Here is a 17,437-nt window from a genome sequence, read left to right as displayed (position 1 = left end):
AGGATGACCTGGCAGGTGTGCTCGGGATCCTAGGACTGCTCACATCCTGCCTCCCCGCCTCCTGCCACCCTGCCCTGCTCAAGAGGAAAATGGAAATTTTTTTGAATAACATGAAGAGACTAAGGCTAGAACAAACAGGAATGCAAATATAAGCTAGGAGGGTGCGGCTTCCAGAGAGTTGAGTTGTTTTCCTTTGCCTGAAGGGAGCAAGCTTAAATGGATGGGCAGGCACACGGACGCACGCACAGGCAGCCGGGGGGAAGGTAGCCGGGCACTCGGTACGAGCCGGCCCAACCTTGCAGTCACGGTGGAGAGACAGTGGAGAAGCAGGTGCTGCGATGCGACGCTGTCGCCGTGTCCTGAGCGTCAGCTCTGAGGGTCGGTTTCGTGTGCACACCTGACTCCAACGCTAGCTTGCTGTCCTGTTCTTCCTGCTAACTCGAGAGTTCTCTGCCCCCGTGGTACCGTGGCTGCCTCTCTGCTGTGTCCTGAGTGGGCGTAGCCGGGGGGGGGGGTCTCTCGGGCGCTGCCTGCTCTCTGCCTCTCTGCTGACCCTGTTCTCTGTTTCTGTCTGCGTGTCCGGCGGCGGCTGCGTGGGCAGCCCTCGGAGTACAGCGGCCACCTCACCTCCAGCTCCCGCGCCTCCTCCAGGGCCAGCTCGGCCCGGGCCAGCCCCGTGGTAAGTCCGCCCACGGGCCCCGCTGCCGCCCAGCGCTCCTCTCTCTGCCCCTCCTGCTGCTCTCCTCTTCCGTGTGAGTGAGCCGCCTCCTTCAGAACCCAGAAGCAGGGGCCGCGGCTTCTCCTTCGTGTTTTGTTTCAGGGTCCGGTAAGAACAGGATTGGGACACAGTGGTTCCGTATTTAGGCTTCTACCGTGGGGTGAATGTGTCGGGATTGCATCGCCGGGTTTCTGCAGGATGGTGTGAGAAGCTGTTGGCGGTGCGCAGAGCCCAGGGCGTGGAGGAGGGGCACCTTGTCCAGCGGGAGGAGGAATGTAGCCACGGTGCTTGGGCGTGGGGCTCTTTCCTATTTACCATTCTGAAGGACTGACGTTTAATGTTGTGTGTGAAATGCTATCTGTTACCAGGCCCGGTGTGGGCCCGCAGATGTCCTGACGTCCCTAGTCCTGCCCCATCCACGCTGCCGTGGGCGCTCTGGTCCAGCAGAATGCGTGACTCTAAGGACGCACCCCTGTCTGTGGCCCTGCCCCTTGAGCCTCATTGTTGTATCTCCTCCTGAGGGTCTTCAGATTTCAGGCACAGGTTCAACTGGCCAAGGTTTTGTCCAAGGCTACGGCGTCATTCTTGGCACCGGGATCCTAGGGATGGTTTGGGCCTGGGGGACACAGGGCAGGGGCGGGCCGAGTCTGCAGGAGGAGGGGTATGTGGGAAGCACCGCCCTCGGGCCTGTGGCAGGTGCATCGCTAAGCCCTGCAGGGCAAGAGCAGAGAGGGCAAAGCGGCTCTCTTCCTGGCCCCTCGTGTTAGGGCTGCCCGCCGTGGGGAAACGCGCGTGTGGCCTTCAGCTGGGGTACCCAGCTTCTTCCGCTGTGGCTCTGCCCAGCACTGAGGCCTCCCTCCCGCTCCCACTCTGTGGAGGCTGTTGTGGAGCTGAGCCCCCCTCCTGCACAGAGCTGCCGCTTGGCCGATGTTTCACGGCGGTGCCAGGGATTTGCTTTTAAAACAGATTCATTTTTTTACAACCCTGCAGCCTCACGCTGCACGCAAAGGGCAGTCTCTTCTGGGAGAGGACCCTGAGCTCACGTCGCTGGCTGCAGTGGCCTCCATGCCCCCAGCGCCTGTTTCCATAGCTGCGGGCCCCTGCTCAGGGCTGGTCCTCACGGGGCTGACCGCGGTGCCTCTGCTGTGCCAGAGACACATTTCTCTCTGCTCTGCCCTTGGAGAGGGAGAGCCAGGACAGGCCCTGGGGGGGGAGGGGGAGGCAAGAGGCTGTTTCTCCCAGGAATGGGTGTGGGCGTCGGTGTTGGTGGCAGACACCCGTCTCTGCACACAGGCATCTGTGCCACCTGGTCTCACAGGTGCCTGTGTTTGTCTCCCCTTTTCCTGGAGGCCGGCCGTGAGACGCGTGAGAGGCTGTGCACTTGCGCCTTCCCCACAGACAGGAGCCTCGCTGCTCCCAGCCGAGCCCCCGGAACCAGCCAGGCAGCAGGAGGAAGACACTCGGCTGCCCAGGTCCCAGGACTCCCCGTTGGAAAATCCGGCCAGAGCTTTCTGTGCTATTGGGAAGATAACCTGGGGGCAGTAGGTGTGGGCTGAGGGTTTCCTGCTCACTGAGGCCACTGCCCTGGCGCTCTCCCTCGCGGCTGCGTCTCCGAGTCCGCGTCTCCCTGAGTCCGCGCCTCCCTGAGTCCGCGTCGTCCTACTGAGGCCTCACGCTCGGGCAGCGCCAGCAGCGGAGCTCAGGAGGAGGCATCTTCCACCATGAAGTTAACGCAGAATCATCCTTCTGCACCGTCCTCTCCAGTGTTTGCTTTTCTGGGGAAAAGTGTGTGTTCCTAGTTGACAAAAGGCTGTGGCTTTACTTTGTAAAAAATGATTTATTTGAGAGACAAACCAGGAGGTATAACACCCATCTGCCAGTTGGCTTCCCAGATACCCACAAGACAAAACTGGGTGCTGAGACCTCAGTCCCGGCCTCCCTCGTGCATGGCAGGTGCACGTTAACAGGAAGCTGGAGTCGCGGCGCAGCCCGCTCTCGGTCCTGGCACTCGGATGCATTTGCAGGTGTCCCGGGTGGCGACTTAAGCACTGTGCCCCTGCCCACCCTGTCCCACGCTTTTCAGTCAGTGAGAGAGACATTTGCTCACATAACACACGGTCGGCAGCGGAGGGCTGAGTGCTCCGGGGCCTGATGACACAAGGTGGGTCATCTTGTAACTGCGGGCCTGGTGGGCAGCTTGCCCGGACCCGCCCCCACCACGCTCTCCTCTGTCGGGGGAGGGAGCCGCTGCTGTGTCTCCCTGGGCCCCTGGGTGGAGAGCGGTGGTGGAGGAGCTCTGGGCCCCTTCCTGCGCTCAGGCTCCCTCTCCATTGTTAGCTCCGAGTTTTAGCGGAAAAGGCTCAGAACCACGTCCACGTCCTGCTCCGTGCTTGAGCCTGCCCTTGGAGACCCGTACGGACCAGGCCGGTTTTGCAGCTCACCCTGGCCGAGTTGCTTGGCGTCTGTTCTTCCCTGAGTCAGTGGCTTGTCTGACAGAGGCTGGCTGATTGCACGTGTGGGGAGCACTGACCTGCAGTTCTCCCCTGTGGGTTCTCAGCCTGCGGAGACGTCTCTGACACATGGGGTGCAGACGTCAGATCCGTATCCCATATCAGATTCCTATGTCAGAGGGGGCACATGTCGGATCCGTATCCCGTGTTCACCCCAAGGACAGGAGATGGAGAGGGCCAGCAGCACCCAGGCGTCTGCACGGCGGAGCCAGCCCCGTCTCCCAGAGTCTCCCAGATCGATGCTCCTCCTGTGTCGGATCTGCTCGGTTTCTGTTTCCTAAGACCAGCGGAAGTGGGTGTGTGTGTTTACGTTGGGCTGGAACAACACAGAGTGTCAGTGCTGTGCTGGCCCTGCTGCTGGCTAGGAGCAGGGTGGCTGGGTGCACCCTGGGCCTCCTCCCAGGAGGGCAGAGCTGCAGGTCAAGGCAGCAGCAGGCGACCCTCCACTTGGCCTCTGCACGCCAGACATGGCTGGCAGCACGGGGCAGGGAGATACAAGGCTCAGGTTCAGATATGTCACAGCTCTCATTCCTGGCTTTGGACATCAGGCCAGGGGCAAACCACCTTTTTTTTTTTTAATTTTAAGATTTTATTTATTTATTTGACAAGTAGAGTTAGAGAGAGGGAGGGAGGGAGAGAGAGAGAGCATTTCCCATCTGCTAGTTCTCTCCCCAAATGACCTCAGTGGCCAGGGCTGGGCCGTGCAGAAGCCAGGAGCCAGACGCTTCTTCCGAGTCCCCCATGTGGGTGGCAGGGGCCATCTTCCCATCTTCCACTGCTTTCCCAGGCACATCAGCAGGGAGCTGGATCAGAAGTGGAACAGGTGGGACTTGAACCGGTACCCATGGGACTCCGACATTGCAGGCGGCAGCTTAACCTGCTATGCCATACGCCCCAGCCCACAGCATAAGCTTTTTGTGCTGGAACCGGAAAGGGGAAGTCACACCATTAAAGAAAAATAACCCCCAAAATGAGGCAGGCCAACCAGCTGCTTCTTGCTGGCAGTGTCCACTGCTCAGTTGTCCACTGTTGCAGCCACAGTGGCTCCTGGGCAATGATTCCTGGCCTGGCTGCTTCATCTGGGTCCCCTCTGGGGGACAGAGGACGGGGTTTCCTGGGGGAGGAAGGCAGGAGTTGAGGCTCTGCGGGGAGCCCTGTGCTGGTTAGGAAGCCGGACATCTCAGCTTGTCTCCCGTGCATTAGGGCGGAAACTGTGTCGCAAAGGTGGCTGGCACGGAGCACAAGGAACCAGGGTGAAGGAAACCGTAGCTTGTCCATCCCACGCTGAGGAAACAAACATGTCTTCCTGTCCAGAGAGCACCACCGAGGTCAAGACCTAAAGCTCCCCTGGCCCCCGGCTGCTGCCCAGAGCGCAGCGAGGACCTGAGACTGGGCCGCCTCACTGGCGCCCTCCCCTGTCCTGCAGATGAGCTGCGTTTTCTTCTCCATCCAGTACATCTGGAATCTTCTCCCCGAGGGGGTGGTGGCTCACTCATTCATCCCGCCCTTGTTTATTGAGCACCTAGAATATTCCATGCACGGGGGCTGTGTGAGCAAACGTAGACCCGTCTCTGCACTCACAGGACACACACACTGGGCCGAGGGTCATGGCCACACACAGTGTTAACTGTGGCAGTGCCAGCCGCAAGCAGGTGCATGAGGGAGCTGGAACCTGATGTCTGCAGCCACACCCCAGCAGAGCGGCTGCGCCCAGGAAAACCAACACTTCTGAGCTGTCGCCAGTTCTCAGATCCACCCAGGGGAGCCGCCACAGGCATGAGGCACCTGGCAGGAATGTCCTAAGTGCAGCCAAGGTCCTTGTGTCGCCGTGGGAATTCCTGCGTGGTGAGCTCAAATCTGCCAGCTTGAAGCAGAGAAACAAGAGACCGTTGTGCCTGGTGCTGTGTGCTGCACAAGGAGGCAGGCCCAGGTGGGAACACGAGTCTCAAGTCGTGAATACAAGAGTTCATGGGGGGCCGGCGCTGTGGCTTAGCGGGTAAAGCTGCCACCTGCAATGCCAGCATCCGATATAGGCGCTGGTTCAAGACTCAGCTGCTCCACTTCCGATCCAACTCTCTGCCGTGGCCTGGAAAAGCAGTAGAAGATGGCCCAAGTCCTTGGACCCCTGCACCCGCGTGGGAGTCCCAGAGGAAGCTCCTGGCTGCTGGCTTTGGATTGGCCCAGCTCCGGCTGTTGCAGCCACTTGGGGAGTGAACCAGCGGATGGAAGATTCTTTCTCTCTCTCTCTCTCTCTGCCTCTGTAACTCTGTAACTCTGTAACTCTGCCTTTCAAATAAATAAATCTTAAAGAGAGAGAATTCATGGATGGGGCCAGCATTGTGGCACAGAAGGTTAAGCATCAGCCTGCAATGCTGGCATCCCATATGGGTTCCAGTTCAAGACCCAGCTGTTCCACTTCTTGTCCAGCTCCCTGCTAATGCACCAGAGAAAGCAATGGAAGATGGCCCAAGTGCTTGCACCCATGTAGGAGACCAGGGAGAAGCTCCTGGCTTTGGCCATTGAGGCCATCTGGGGAGTGAAGCAGTATATGGAAGATCTCTCTCATCTGTCTGTCTCTCTCTGTCTCCTTCCCTCCTCCTCCTCTGTAACTCTGCCTTTCAAATAAGTAAAAAGTAAAACAAATTTTAAAAGAGTTCTCGGAGCGTGTCTAAGATTGGACTTGAGACCCAAAGCTGCCACTCTGGTGACAGATTTTTCTGTCATTGGAATCTGAAGGAGAATGGCCCCTTGACCAGTGTTCTCTGAGCAGCGTCCGCTGTGTCCAGTCATGGCTGGGAGGGGCTGTGCCGTGACATTGCCTGGTGAGAGTGCTTCCTGCTTGGCGCAGAGTCGGGGACACCGTGAGGAAAAGACTCCCCGTGCCTGGCCCTGCCAGGGTCCCACACCCTGCGCCCTCTGGACCCGCAGGTGATGAGGGGGACACCTGGCATTTTAAACCTCCCCAGATGTCGTGTCTGCGGAACTCCAGGTGGGAAACGCTGGGGCACCTCGCCGGAGGGTTGGAATTAGTACCATACTGAAGCATCCTAAAGATTATTTATTTATTTGAAAGGCAGAGTGGCAGAGATCGTCCATCCACTGGTTCATTCCCCAAATGCCCACAACAGCCGGAGTTAGGCCAGGTCAAAGCCAGGAGCCAGGCACGCCTTCTGGGTCTCTGCCCTGGGTGTAAGGACCTGAGCACTTGGGCCATCATCTGCTGCCTCCGCCTCCTAGGTATGTTAGCAGGGAGCTGGAACAGAAGCATGGGAACCAGGCACTTTGAGCCGAGATGTGTGCATCCCAAATGGCCACGTAACCCCCCAGCACACCACGGGGAGGGGTGGGGGTGGGGCAAGAAGCTGCTGTCAGCATTTGCTTGTGACAGAGTTGCCTTGAACTAAATTTCCATAGACATTTTTTAGAAGTGACTGTTTCCTATCAATTTTAAATAGTGCCTGTATGATAGACATGTTTTATATACCTGTTGCCTTGAATTAATTCTTCACTCACACCTAGAATGTTTACTCAGAAAAAGAGAATTAAAACCAACCGTCTGTAGGATACGTGGTGCTCTGTCCGCCCCACAGAGTTCACAGAGTCTGGTGGCCTGTCCCACGTCAGCGTTAGGGTCTGTTGACTCGTCCCATGCTGGTCCGTGGTGGAGACAATGGTCACAGAGTCTGGTGGCCTGTCCCACATCAGTGTTAGGGTCTGCTGACTCATCCCATGCTGGTCCATGGTGGAGACAATGGTCACAGAGTCTGGTGGCCTGTCCCGCATCAGTGTTAGGGTCTGTTGACTCGTCCCATGCTGGTCCGTGGTGGGGACAATGGTCACAGAGTCTGGTGGCCTGTCCCACATCAGCGTTAGGGTCTGTTGACTCTTCCCATGCTGGTCCATGGTGCAGACAATGGTCACAGAGTCTGGTGGCCTGTCCCGCATCAGTGTTAGGGTCTGTTGACTCGTCCCATGCTGGTCCGTGGTGGGGACAATGGTCACAGAGTCTGGTGGCCTGTCCCACATCAGTGTTAGGGTCTGTTGGCTCATCCCACGCTGGTCCGTGGTGGGGACAATGGTCACAGAGTCTGGTGGCCTGTCCCACATCAGCGTTAGGGTCTGTTGACTCTTCCCATGCTGGTCCATGGTGCAGACAATGGTCACAGAGTCTGGTGGCCTGTCCCGCATCAGTGTTAGGGTCTGTTGGCTCATCCCACGCTGGTCCGTGGTGGGGACGATGTTCACAGAGTCCGGTGGCCCTGCCGCAGGTCCCAGGCTGGTAGGGACCAGAACCCTCTCCGCCCAGCGGCAGCCATGGCATCCCTTGGGTCTCGCTGTGCTCCACAGCCCCCTCTGGTGGCTTCCCTGCCACAGTGGTCCCAATACCAGGCCTGTGGCCACCCTGACAGTGTTTAACAGTCCTTTCTTGTGTTCAATTTCTCAGTTATTTTCAGAAATAAAATTTAGCGATTTATGTCAAATTTAGGCACACCATCTGACTTGCTCACCTGTCCCCGTGTTTCAGGGGCTGTTTCAGGGTGCTCTGTGAGCGGGGTCTAGCTGCCCGACAGCCTCTCTCGGCCTGACCCACTGCCCAGGCTCCAGCCCCTCCTAGGACTCCTTATACTTAAGAAAAGCTGGCACATACACTCGCATGTCCCTCTCAAGAAGCAAACAAAATGGAATTTAATATGTAAAGACTGGCTCAGTGTGCATTTCTGTGAGAGATGAAATTTCTTGTAAAGATTTATTTATTTATTATGTGAAAGGCAGAGTTACAGAGAGACAGAAGCAGAGAGAGAGAGAGAGAGAAAGAGAGAGGTCTTCCATCCGATGGTTCACTCCCCAAGTGGCCGCAACAGACAGAGCTGGGCCTGTCTGAAGCCAGGAGCCAGGAGCTTCTTCCGGGTCTCCCCCGTGGGTGCAGGGGCCCAAGGACTTGGGCCATCTTCCACTGCTTTCCCAGGCCACAGCAGAGAGCCAGGTTGGAAGTGGAGCAGCCAGGACTTGAACCGGTGCCCATATGGGATGCTGGCAGTGCAGGCAGTGGCTTTACCCACTATGCCACAGTGCCGGTCCCCCGAGAGAGAAGATTTTTATCCTTGCGTTGACTCCACTGAAGAACCTGCTCCACATTTGTTCATTCTGAGTCTGTTACGGACTTGAGAGCAGCGGCTTGAAAGAAGCACCGCAGGAAGAACAAGCTCTGCTTCGGGAGCTTTCTCCTTTGTTTGGCATTTTTCAGGTTACGCAAGCAGAGTCTAAAAGAGTCCAGTGCCAGTGCAGACAGGGATGCACCCGAGGCCTCCTGGCCCCAGCCCAAACCAGTGTCTCTTGGTCCGGTGTCTGTTCTTTTCCATCTTTCTTAGAAGAAATTAAAAAAAAAAAAAAAAAAAAAAAAAAAAAAAAAAAAAAAAAAAACAACCTGGGCAGGGGCCTTGTTCTGTGGGCGCAGGTCTTTGTAGGTGAACACGTGGGTACCTGGGGCCTCCTGGCTGCGCTCGGCCTTTGCCTGTTGCTGGTGAGAAGTCAGAAGCTCTGCCCGGGCTGCAGTGGGCTGGACAGCAGCGGGCGGGCTGAGGACGCAGTGCCTGATGATGGCCGCAGCGGGCCGGACAGCAGCGGGCAGGCTGAGGACATGGGGGCCTGCCAGTCCTTCAGCTGGACATCCGTGTCCCTCTGGTGTTAAATCGGCCTCTTGATTTTCTTGCCTTTTTTTTTTTTTTTTTTTTTTGACAGAGAGAGTTAGACAGAGAGAGACAGGTCTTCCCTCCACTGGTTCACCCCCCAAATGGCCGCCACGGCCAGAGCTGCGCTGATCAGAAACCAGGAGCCAGGTGCCTCTTCATGGTCTCTGACACGGGTGCAGGGCCCAAGCACTCGGGCCATCCTCCACTGCCTTCCTGGGCCACAGCAGAGAGCTGGCCTGGAAGAGGAGCAACCGGGACTAGAACCTGGCACCCATATGGGATGCCGGCGCCGCAGGTGGAGGATCAGCCAAGTGAGCCATGGCGCCAGCCCCAGGCTTCTTGATTTTCATCTCATTAATACTGGTTCTGCAAACTAGTTTCTTCTAAGGAATGGAGGCCTTGGGCCCAGGAGGTCCAGTGAGTGGACTCCCTAGCAGAGTTGGGGCTGGGTAACTTACTTTTCCTTAGTTCTTTGAAGTTTTTTTTTAAGCATTTATTTATTTATTTGAAAGGCAGAGTTACGGAGGCAGAGAGAGAGATCTTCCATCTGCTGGTTCACTCCCCATATGGCTGCAACAGCTGGAGCTGGGCCAATCGGAAGCCAGGTGCCTGGGGCTTCTCCCAGGTCTCCCACACGGTGCAGGGGCCCAAGCACTTGGGCCATCTGCTGCTGCTCTCCCAGGCCGTAGCAGGAACTGGATCAGAAGTAAAGCAGCCGGGGCCGGCGCCGCGGCTCACTAGGCTAATCCTCCACCTTGCGGCGCCGGCACACCGGGTTCTAGTCCCGGTCAGGGCGCCGGATTCTGTCCCGGTTGCCCCTCTTCCAGGCCAGCCCTCTGCTGTGGCCAGGGAGTGCAGTGGAGGATGGCCCAGGTGCTTGGGCCCTGCACCCCATGGGAGACCAGGAAAAGCACCTGGCTCCTGGCTCCTGCCATCGGATCAGCACAGTGCGCTGGCCGCAGCGCGCCAGCCGCGGCGGCCATTGGAGGGTGAACCAACGGCAAAGGAAGACCTTTCTCTCTGTCTCTCTCTCTCTCACTGTCCACTCTGCCTGCCAAAAAAAAAAAAAAAAAAAAAAGAAGTAAAGCAGCCGGGACTTGAACTGGTGTCCATATGGGATACCGGCACTGCAAGTGGCAGCTCCACCGCTGCACCACAACCCCAGCCCTGAAGTTTTAGTTTGAGAAATATTTTTATTGCCAAGTGGAGGAAAGAACCGCACTTGAGACGCTCAGGTTGTCATCAGACTCGGAACCTGGAGCGGGGCTGGCCAGGGCTACCTCAGTGCCCGAAATATGCAGTTAGGCGGGTGTGGCATGGACCTCTACGAAGGCACAAGTACCGGACGTGCATTTTCACACATCCTAAGCACACGTTAGTGCGGACTGGTCCTGCGAGGCCGCGCCGTCGGGGACAGTGGGCGATGGTGTTCTTCCACGAGAAGCGCCGGGGACAGGCTTTGGTGAGCACGTCCTCTTTATTAATAACCCCGTACGGTTTTAAAGGGCAGGCAGAAGGGGCGTAACCAAATCAGGGCGACACTAACTCTATAGGACAGAACGACACTGGCGCCAATACGCCTCTCCAGTGAGCTTGAAGGTCACATAGCTAGGGTCGCTTCCTGGTGGGCCTGGGCCACACCCAGGAGCCGTTTACCTGATTGGCAGAAGGCGGGGTGGGGGGAAATGTGCCCGGGGCTCCCGCCGCCTGCCAGCAGCCAGGCTTCGGGCGCCCTCCCAGGAGGCAAGTGCGCCAAGCCCTCTCCACCTCCTGCAGGGCAGGCTGTCTCACGGGATCGCCCACACGTTAGCAAACAGGAGCTGGTGTGGTCCTGCTGGAGACAGGGAGCCGGCTTCACAGGCTCCAGGGAATGCGGGAGAGCCACGTGAGACCCCAGGGCCCGTGGCCTCGTGGAGAGCAGGGGCTGCCCCGGGCAGGAGAATACCATGCAAGGGGCTTATGACAGACCCGGGAGCGAGGCCAAGCCCGCCTGCCCTGGGGGCCGCCCCTCCTGCCTGGAGGCTGTGGTCTCTCTGCCGGTTTAGCACACTTAGATGAGAGCAGGAAGTTCATGCTGAAGACTTGAGTGTGGGCAGGCCGGAGACCATGTGGTGGGTTTGGGCGCCAGACCCTGGGGTTGCACTCGGAGCTGCTGAGCGGAAGGCCCTGGATCTTGGCGTCCTGAGCTAACGCTGATTTGGGGATTTGCCTGTTCCTGTACCGGTGCAGCATTGTGGAGGTTCCATTTGTTGTCCCCGCTCGGCTGATGAGCTGCGACTGTGTTGTGTCACCCTAACACTTGCTGTAGGTGTCTGGTCCTTGGAGAGGAAGCTGAAGACTTGAGGACTTGGGAAGCAGGAGGAGGGTGGCAAGGCTGGGGGACGCCGGAGCGGGGAGGGGGAGGATGTGGCCGTCTGGCCCAGCACAGACTCAGGGTGGGGAGAAGACGGCAAGCGGTTGTTGGACATCACTGCCCTCCGGTCAGACCGTGAGCGTTACCCGGCTTATGTGTCGTGACAGAGTGGGGTCAGGATTGCTCAGAGCACTGCCTGAGCCGGCTGCCGTGTGAGCACGCGAGGGTGGCGGCGGCGGCCCAGGCCACTCCCAGTCTGCTGCACTGAGAAGCGGCCTGCGTTTGCCGCACGGGTCTTTGATGTGCCCTGGGGATCAGCGAGCGTCTGAGCTGCAGGAAGGAGGCTCGGAGGCCTGAAGGGAAGCCGGACTGTCGCCAGCCAGGGAGTCGGGGACAGACTCAACCCCTGAAGCCCTCAGTGGCTCAGGGAACGGAGGGACAGAAAGAAACGTGGCCGCTCGCTGGGGGCTGGGCAGAGGAGGAGGAAACGTGCTGGCGCGGCGTCTGGTCCTCAAGTCCAGGGGTCCCTCTTGGGGTTCAGCGCCCACGCACACCCTCCTCAGAGCTCCGCAGGCCGCCCTGGGTCTCACTGAGATGCGGGGCGGGGTCCAGGGAGACACCCACGTGGGAAAGATGGGAAAAGCCAAACTCAGTCCCGCATTTCAGTTTGTTAACTACGAAGGAGCTAATGTGTTATTCTTCCCGTCATGCGTATTGTCAGTGAAGTGCTCTTACGTCTTTACGATGTGTCCTTTCCCTCTGCAGGTTGAAGAGAGACCAGAAAAGGACTTTGCTGAGAAGGTAGGGATTCTGTGTGCCCTGTGGGATCCCACCGTAGACCTACAGGGCCCCGGGTTACGGGCGGAAGGGACCAGACCCTTCTGTGAGTGCCTGGAATGGGGAGCGTGATGTCTCGGGCCCTGAGCAGTCCCCAGGGGACTCACATCCAGGTTGTGTGACTCCTGTGGACGAGGCTTCTACCACGGGCCCGGCCACGGAGCTTCAGGTTACTCCCCACAAACCCCAGCGCGTCCACGAGGGGCCTCTGGGAGAACTGTCCTTACTGCTGTCCGTGGGCCCTGGAAGACCCTGTGGGGAATTGAATCAGAGCGAAGACAGGGCACCGTTCGACTGGTAGTAATTTGATTTTCTCTGAAGTCACACTTGTTCCTCACGACATTCCAGGGATCCCGGAACATGCCGGGATTGTCCGCAGCCACGCTGGCCTCCCTGGGCGGGACGTCCTCCCGGAGAGGAAGCGGAGACACCTCCATCTCCCTCGACACCGAGGCCTCCATTAGGGAAATTAAGGTAAGACACTGTACTCGCTTACAATGCAAAAGAACCTTGCGTGAAAATTGGTTCTCCAAGGAAAGATCTAGTCCGTAAAGCCCGGATCTTTCTCCTCCGTGCTGTCTCACCTGCCTCCCCTAAAACAGGGTGTTCTCGGCCGGTGCTGCGGCTCACTAGGCTAATCCTCCGCCTGCAGTGCCGGCACCCCGGGTTCTAGTCCGGTCGGGGCACCGGATTCTGTCCCAGTTGCTCCTCTTCCAGTCCGGCTCTCTGCTGTGGCCCAGGAATGCAGTGGAGGATGGCCCAGGTGCTTGGGCCCTGCACCCCATGGGAGACCAGGAAAAGCACCTGGCTCCTGGCTTTGGATTGGCGCAGTGCTGGCCGTAGCGGCCATTTGGGGAGTGAACCAACAGAAGGAAGACCTTTCTCTCTCTCTCTCTCACTGTCTAATTCTGCCTGTCAAAACAAACAAAAACAAAAACAAAACAAAACAACAAGGTGTTCCCGTGACACCGAGATCAGGGAGATGGCCCTGACTAGCCCCAGCCCAGCAGGGAGCACACGGCGCCCTGTCCGCCTGCTCAGTGCCCGGGCCTACCCTACTGGCGCTGATTATATCTCGTCTGTATGCCCAGCGTGTGTAGAATTCAGTCCACATTTGGGAAAACTTAGACGTGGGATTACTTCCTGTTCCTGACCCTGCTTCGACAGGGCCTTGCCCTCTGCGTGTCCTCGCCTTGGGCCCAGAGGGCGTCCTGTCCTCTCTCGTATCGTGCCTTTAGTAGACGTCCCCATCAGGCGCTGGTTTTCTGTTTCTCTCCCAGCGGAGCTGGTCCTTCTGGGTTACGTCCTCGGTTCACAGGATGTGCCGGGCACTCGGTCACAGCCCCTGTGTGTGCAAGGCAACCGGCACAGCTCCGACTGTGTGTGACTTAGGGACAGTGCACCTGCAAGCAGGGCGGGCCAGAGGGACTGAGACCAGGTGCCAGTGTCCTCCTGAGGGCCGAGCCAGGGCGGGGTGCTGGAAGGAGTCCCACTGGCTTCATTGCTGGAGTTTTCTAGAACTTCAGACACCCAGTGGTGGTGTCTGAGCAGCTGGGTGGCACCCACCCAGGAGGGGAGAGAACGGATGAAAGCGCCTGCCGAGGCCGGGCGGGGGCACCGTGACGACGCTGTCAGCTCCTGCGTCTCGTGCGGCTGAGAAGGGTGGTTCACTGAGCGCCCTTCCCAGAGCGCCCCGTGCCAGGGCCCTCAGTGCTTTCCCACCTCCTGCGGCCCCAGCACAATCTGTCGCCCCTCTCCTACCTGGAGGCAGAGTGCGTAGTCTGTCTCTGCTCCGGGGTTGTGTGTGCCCTTCGTGTGCTCAGAGAGCACTTGTGGGCGTCCAGCTCGGGCACCAGGGTTGGTGGTGACCGAGACGGATGAGGGGCAGACGGAGCTCGGGGCTGCAGGGCCGCAGCTTGCTGATGGCTGCCCTGGCCTGTTGCTGCACCTTGCACAGAGCAGGAAGTCAGGAGCGCTTCAAGGGGCTGCTACCCGGGAGTGAAACACCTGGCACCCACTTTCAGAAGCTCTTTTGCTTGGTTTTTAAAAACTGTAAAATCATACAAGATGTAGCTAAACTTTATAAAATTGTATATCGTGAGGTGCACCTTTCTTACTCTTTGTTCTATTGAAATGCATTTTATTTTCTCTTAGCATTTAATAAAATGAGTACTCAGACTACCCAAATAACAGAAACCACCCAGAAGTGTGTGTGCATGCATATGTGTGCGTGTGTGCATCTGTGTGTGTGCATGTGGGTGCGTGTGTGGGTGCGTGCATGTGTGTGTGCGTGTGTGTGCGTGTGTGAATCTGGGTGTGTGCATCTGTGTGTGTGAATGTGTGTGTGCGTGTGTGTGCATGTGTGTGAATGTGTGTGCATCTGTGTGTGTGAATGTGTGTGTGCATGTGTGTGTGCTTCTGTGTGTCTGTGTGTGTGTGTGCATGTGTGTGTGCGTGTGCGTGTGCATGTGTGTGTGTGCATGTGCGTGTGCATGTGTGTGTGTGCATGTGCGTGCTCTGTCCACTTCTCCCCAGACATCCTTTGCCTTTTTTGTGCTGTTTTCCCAGGAGCTCAATGAGTTAAAGGACCAGATTCAGGACGTAGAAGGCAAATACATGCAGGGCTTGAAAGAGATGAAGGTACCAGCGTGGAGGTGTGGGCTTGTGGTATTAACCCGGCTTAACTCTCAGAAGACCCGGCAGAGCACAGGGAACGCGCACGCGGGCCCTGAAGAGGCTCCGGTCGCACAGGAGCCCGCGGGGCCGCGGGGCCGCTCAGTGTTTTCCCGGCTGCAGTTCTGAACCCGGGCTTGAAAACAGCAGCTCCCCGCTAGGAACCGTTACTAACGCTCCCTGGTGCATGTCCCGTGCTCACCGCCCTTCCCAGCCTGAACACCAGACCCTCATCGGCCCCTTCCTTGTGTGTACGGTGGTTACGTACAGGTATTCTTAGCTGGCTGGCTTCTCGCACAGCCGCTGTCTCCCACGAAGGCAGGCCACCGTGCCAACAGAGCAGCACCTGAACGTGGTTATCGTGGGTTCCCCTGGGCGCTCGCACCCTGCTCTGGGGCGAGGAGCTACTTCGCTGTGCCGACCGGGAATGCAGCGCCCGTTCCTTGACGGGGCAGGGAGTACTGGGCGGCTGTGTTCCTGGCACCTGCAGCACGCATGGGTCACTTCCTTCCCCATCCCCCCAGACCCCCAGAGAAGCAGTCTGAGTTCAGTATCGGAGGGCACCAAGCGGAAGAGGTGGCTTGGGTCGCTTGACGAATTCATCATTTTCCTGTTTGTCACCTCTCTTGACAGGGAGGTAATTACAACTTTTACCTGACCTCCCATTCAGGCACAGAGGGGGCCGTGGAACCCCTTGGGAACCGCTGGTCCCACTGGACATTGTCACCCTGCTTGGCAAGTGCCTCCGTGCTGGCTCCTCCTCGTACCCGAGGCCCGACCACGCAGCTCCCCCTCCCGCCGTAGCTCTGGGCGGTTTGTACCAGGACGCCGCCTGCCCTGCCCCCGAGTGCTGTTCTGGGACCTGTCGGGGTATGAGCCACCCGAGGGCACTGCCGTGCGTGTGTTGCAGGACGCGCTGGGCTGTGGGCTGTGGCCATGCAGGACCCGCCCAGGGAGAGCTGTGTAGCTTGCTTAGCTTTCCTGCGGGTCAGAAATCCACAGTGTAATCTCTTCCCAGTTCGTAAGCCGCAGCAGGTCGACCGGCAGCGGCTTGTTGAGAGGGGCAGGTGTTCAGCTGCATTAGGGGTCACTCACTGCTCTCTCCAGGTCACGGACCCTGGGCGGTGACTCCGGAAATCTGCCGACAGCCCTGCCACACTGCAGGGGGAGATTGTCTGGCTGCGGAACCCTGGAGCCCAGACCCGGCTCGTTCTGAATTACTCTCACCCCTGCACGCAGCCAGCAGCTGCTTCCGAGCAGTGAGAAGCTGATGAGTTGGAAGGGGCCCCCGCCGGGCGCTGCTTTCTGGTCGTTTGCTCCAGGAAAGAGCCCACTCTGGGCTGCTCCGGCCTTGCTCTCCCTCGGCACCACTGAGCTTTCCTTCACGTCCCCCTGCAGGACTCCCTGGCAGAGGTGGAGGAGAAGTACAAGAAGGCCATGGTGTCCAACGCCCAGCTGGACAACGAGAAGATGAACTTCATGTACCAGGTGGACACCCTCAAAGACATGCTGCTGGAGCTCGAGGAGGAGCTGGCCGAGTCCCGGCGGCAGTACGAGGAGAAGAGCAAGGTGAGCCCGGCGTGGCGGGCGTGCCGGCCGCGCGCTCCCTGGCGTCGGTGCAGACGCGAGCGCCCTCGGGCACGCAGAGTTCGTGGGGAGATAGAATGGAAAGATGGGTTTGTTTTGGAGCCAGAAAAATTGAAATCCACACACATGAGGAGTCTCCAAAACTTCACACGTGTGCAAATGTGTACACACGTGCACGCACACACACGTGTTCTCCACTTGTCCAGCAAGTGTAAGCCCCTCAGAGTAGGAATGCCAGGCTCTTTGCCAGGGACTTGAAATGTTGAAATGCCTAATTTCGACATGGGAGGCAGAGACGGTTTTCCTGGAGAACTGTAGCGTCTTACGTGTGAGCTGAAATCATCACCATCACCCTGAATACACTGGGAGAACCAGGGTGCCTGGGGAAGGCACAGACGCCTCAGGACTGTCCAGTTCACACACATTCCCCCACGTTCATTATCTCTCTTTTTAAAGATTTGTTTATTTATTTGAAAGAGTTACACAGAGAGAAGGAGAGGCTGAGAGAGAGAGAGAGAGAGAGGTCTTCCATCTGCTGGTTCACTCCCCAGTTGGCAGCAGCGGCCAGAGCTGTGCCAATCTGAAGCCAGGAGCCTCTCCCAGGTCTCCCACGTGGGTGCTGGGGCCCAAGGACTTGGGCTATTTTCCACTGCTTTCCCAGGCCACAGCAGGGAGCTGGATCAGAAAAGGAGCAGCCAGGACTCAAACCAGCTCCCAAATGGCATGCCAGCCATGCAGGTGGCGGCTTTACCACTATGCCACAACGCCAGCCCCTTATTATTTCTTAATACCATGATCATAACTATTAAAGTTTTTTAAAATATTACATTCCCGGGGCCGGCACCGTGGCGGAGCAGGTTAAAGCACTGGCCTGAAGCACCGGCATCCCATATAGACACAGGTTTGAGTCCCAGCTGCTCCTCTTCCGATCCAGCTCTCTGCTGTGGCCTGGGAAAGCAGAGGAAGATGGCCCAAGTGCTTGGGCCCTGCACCCACGTGGGAGACCTAGAGGAAGCTCCTGGCTCCTGGCTTCGGATCGGCGCAGCTCCAGCCTTTGTGGCCAACTGGG

At 58.1% G+C, this 17,437-nt stretch overlaps 1 protein-coding gene across 50 annotated transcripts in view; it reads left to right on the top strand.

The window, feature by feature from the left end:
* Positions 1-17,437, top strand: part of LRRFIP1 (LRR binding FLII interacting protein 1) — a 129,223-nt gene that overhangs the window by 90,972 nt on the left and 20,814 nt on the right. For 30 of the 50 annotated variants that reach the window (XR_016231325.1, XR_016231326.1, XM_070069992.2 and 27 more), the window contains 5 exons: positions 602-679; positions 12,037-12,072; positions 12,457-12,582; positions 14,677-14,748; positions 16,180-16,350. Coding sequence is in view for 48 of the 50 variants with exons in the window: in XM_070069992.2 (XP_069926093.2) it covers positions 602-679; positions 12,037-12,072; positions 12,457-12,582; positions 14,677-14,748; positions 16,180-16,350 (483 nt within the window). In the remaining 2 variants the exon portion in view is untranslated. The remainder of the gene's footprint in view (positions 1-601; positions 680-12,036; positions 12,073-12,456; positions 12,583-14,676; positions 14,749-16,179; positions 16,351-17,437) is intronic. The other 20 variants (XM_070069998.2, XM_089328859.1, XM_089328862.1 and 17 more) reach the window with 3 other exon arrangements.

Source organism: Oryctolagus cuniculus, chromosome 3 (assembly GCF_051225735.1).
Source record: "Oryctolagus cuniculus isolate XC-2025 breed Fujian yellow rabbit chromosome 3, ASM5122573v1, whole genome shotgun sequence".
In the NCBI taxonomy this organism is placed as follows: Eukaryota; Metazoa; Chordata; class Mammalia; order Lagomorpha; family Leporidae; genus Oryctolagus; species Oryctolagus cuniculus.
The sequence above is the reverse complement of the archived record's forward strand: the minus strand, read 5'-3'. Positions and strand labels throughout refer to the sequence as shown.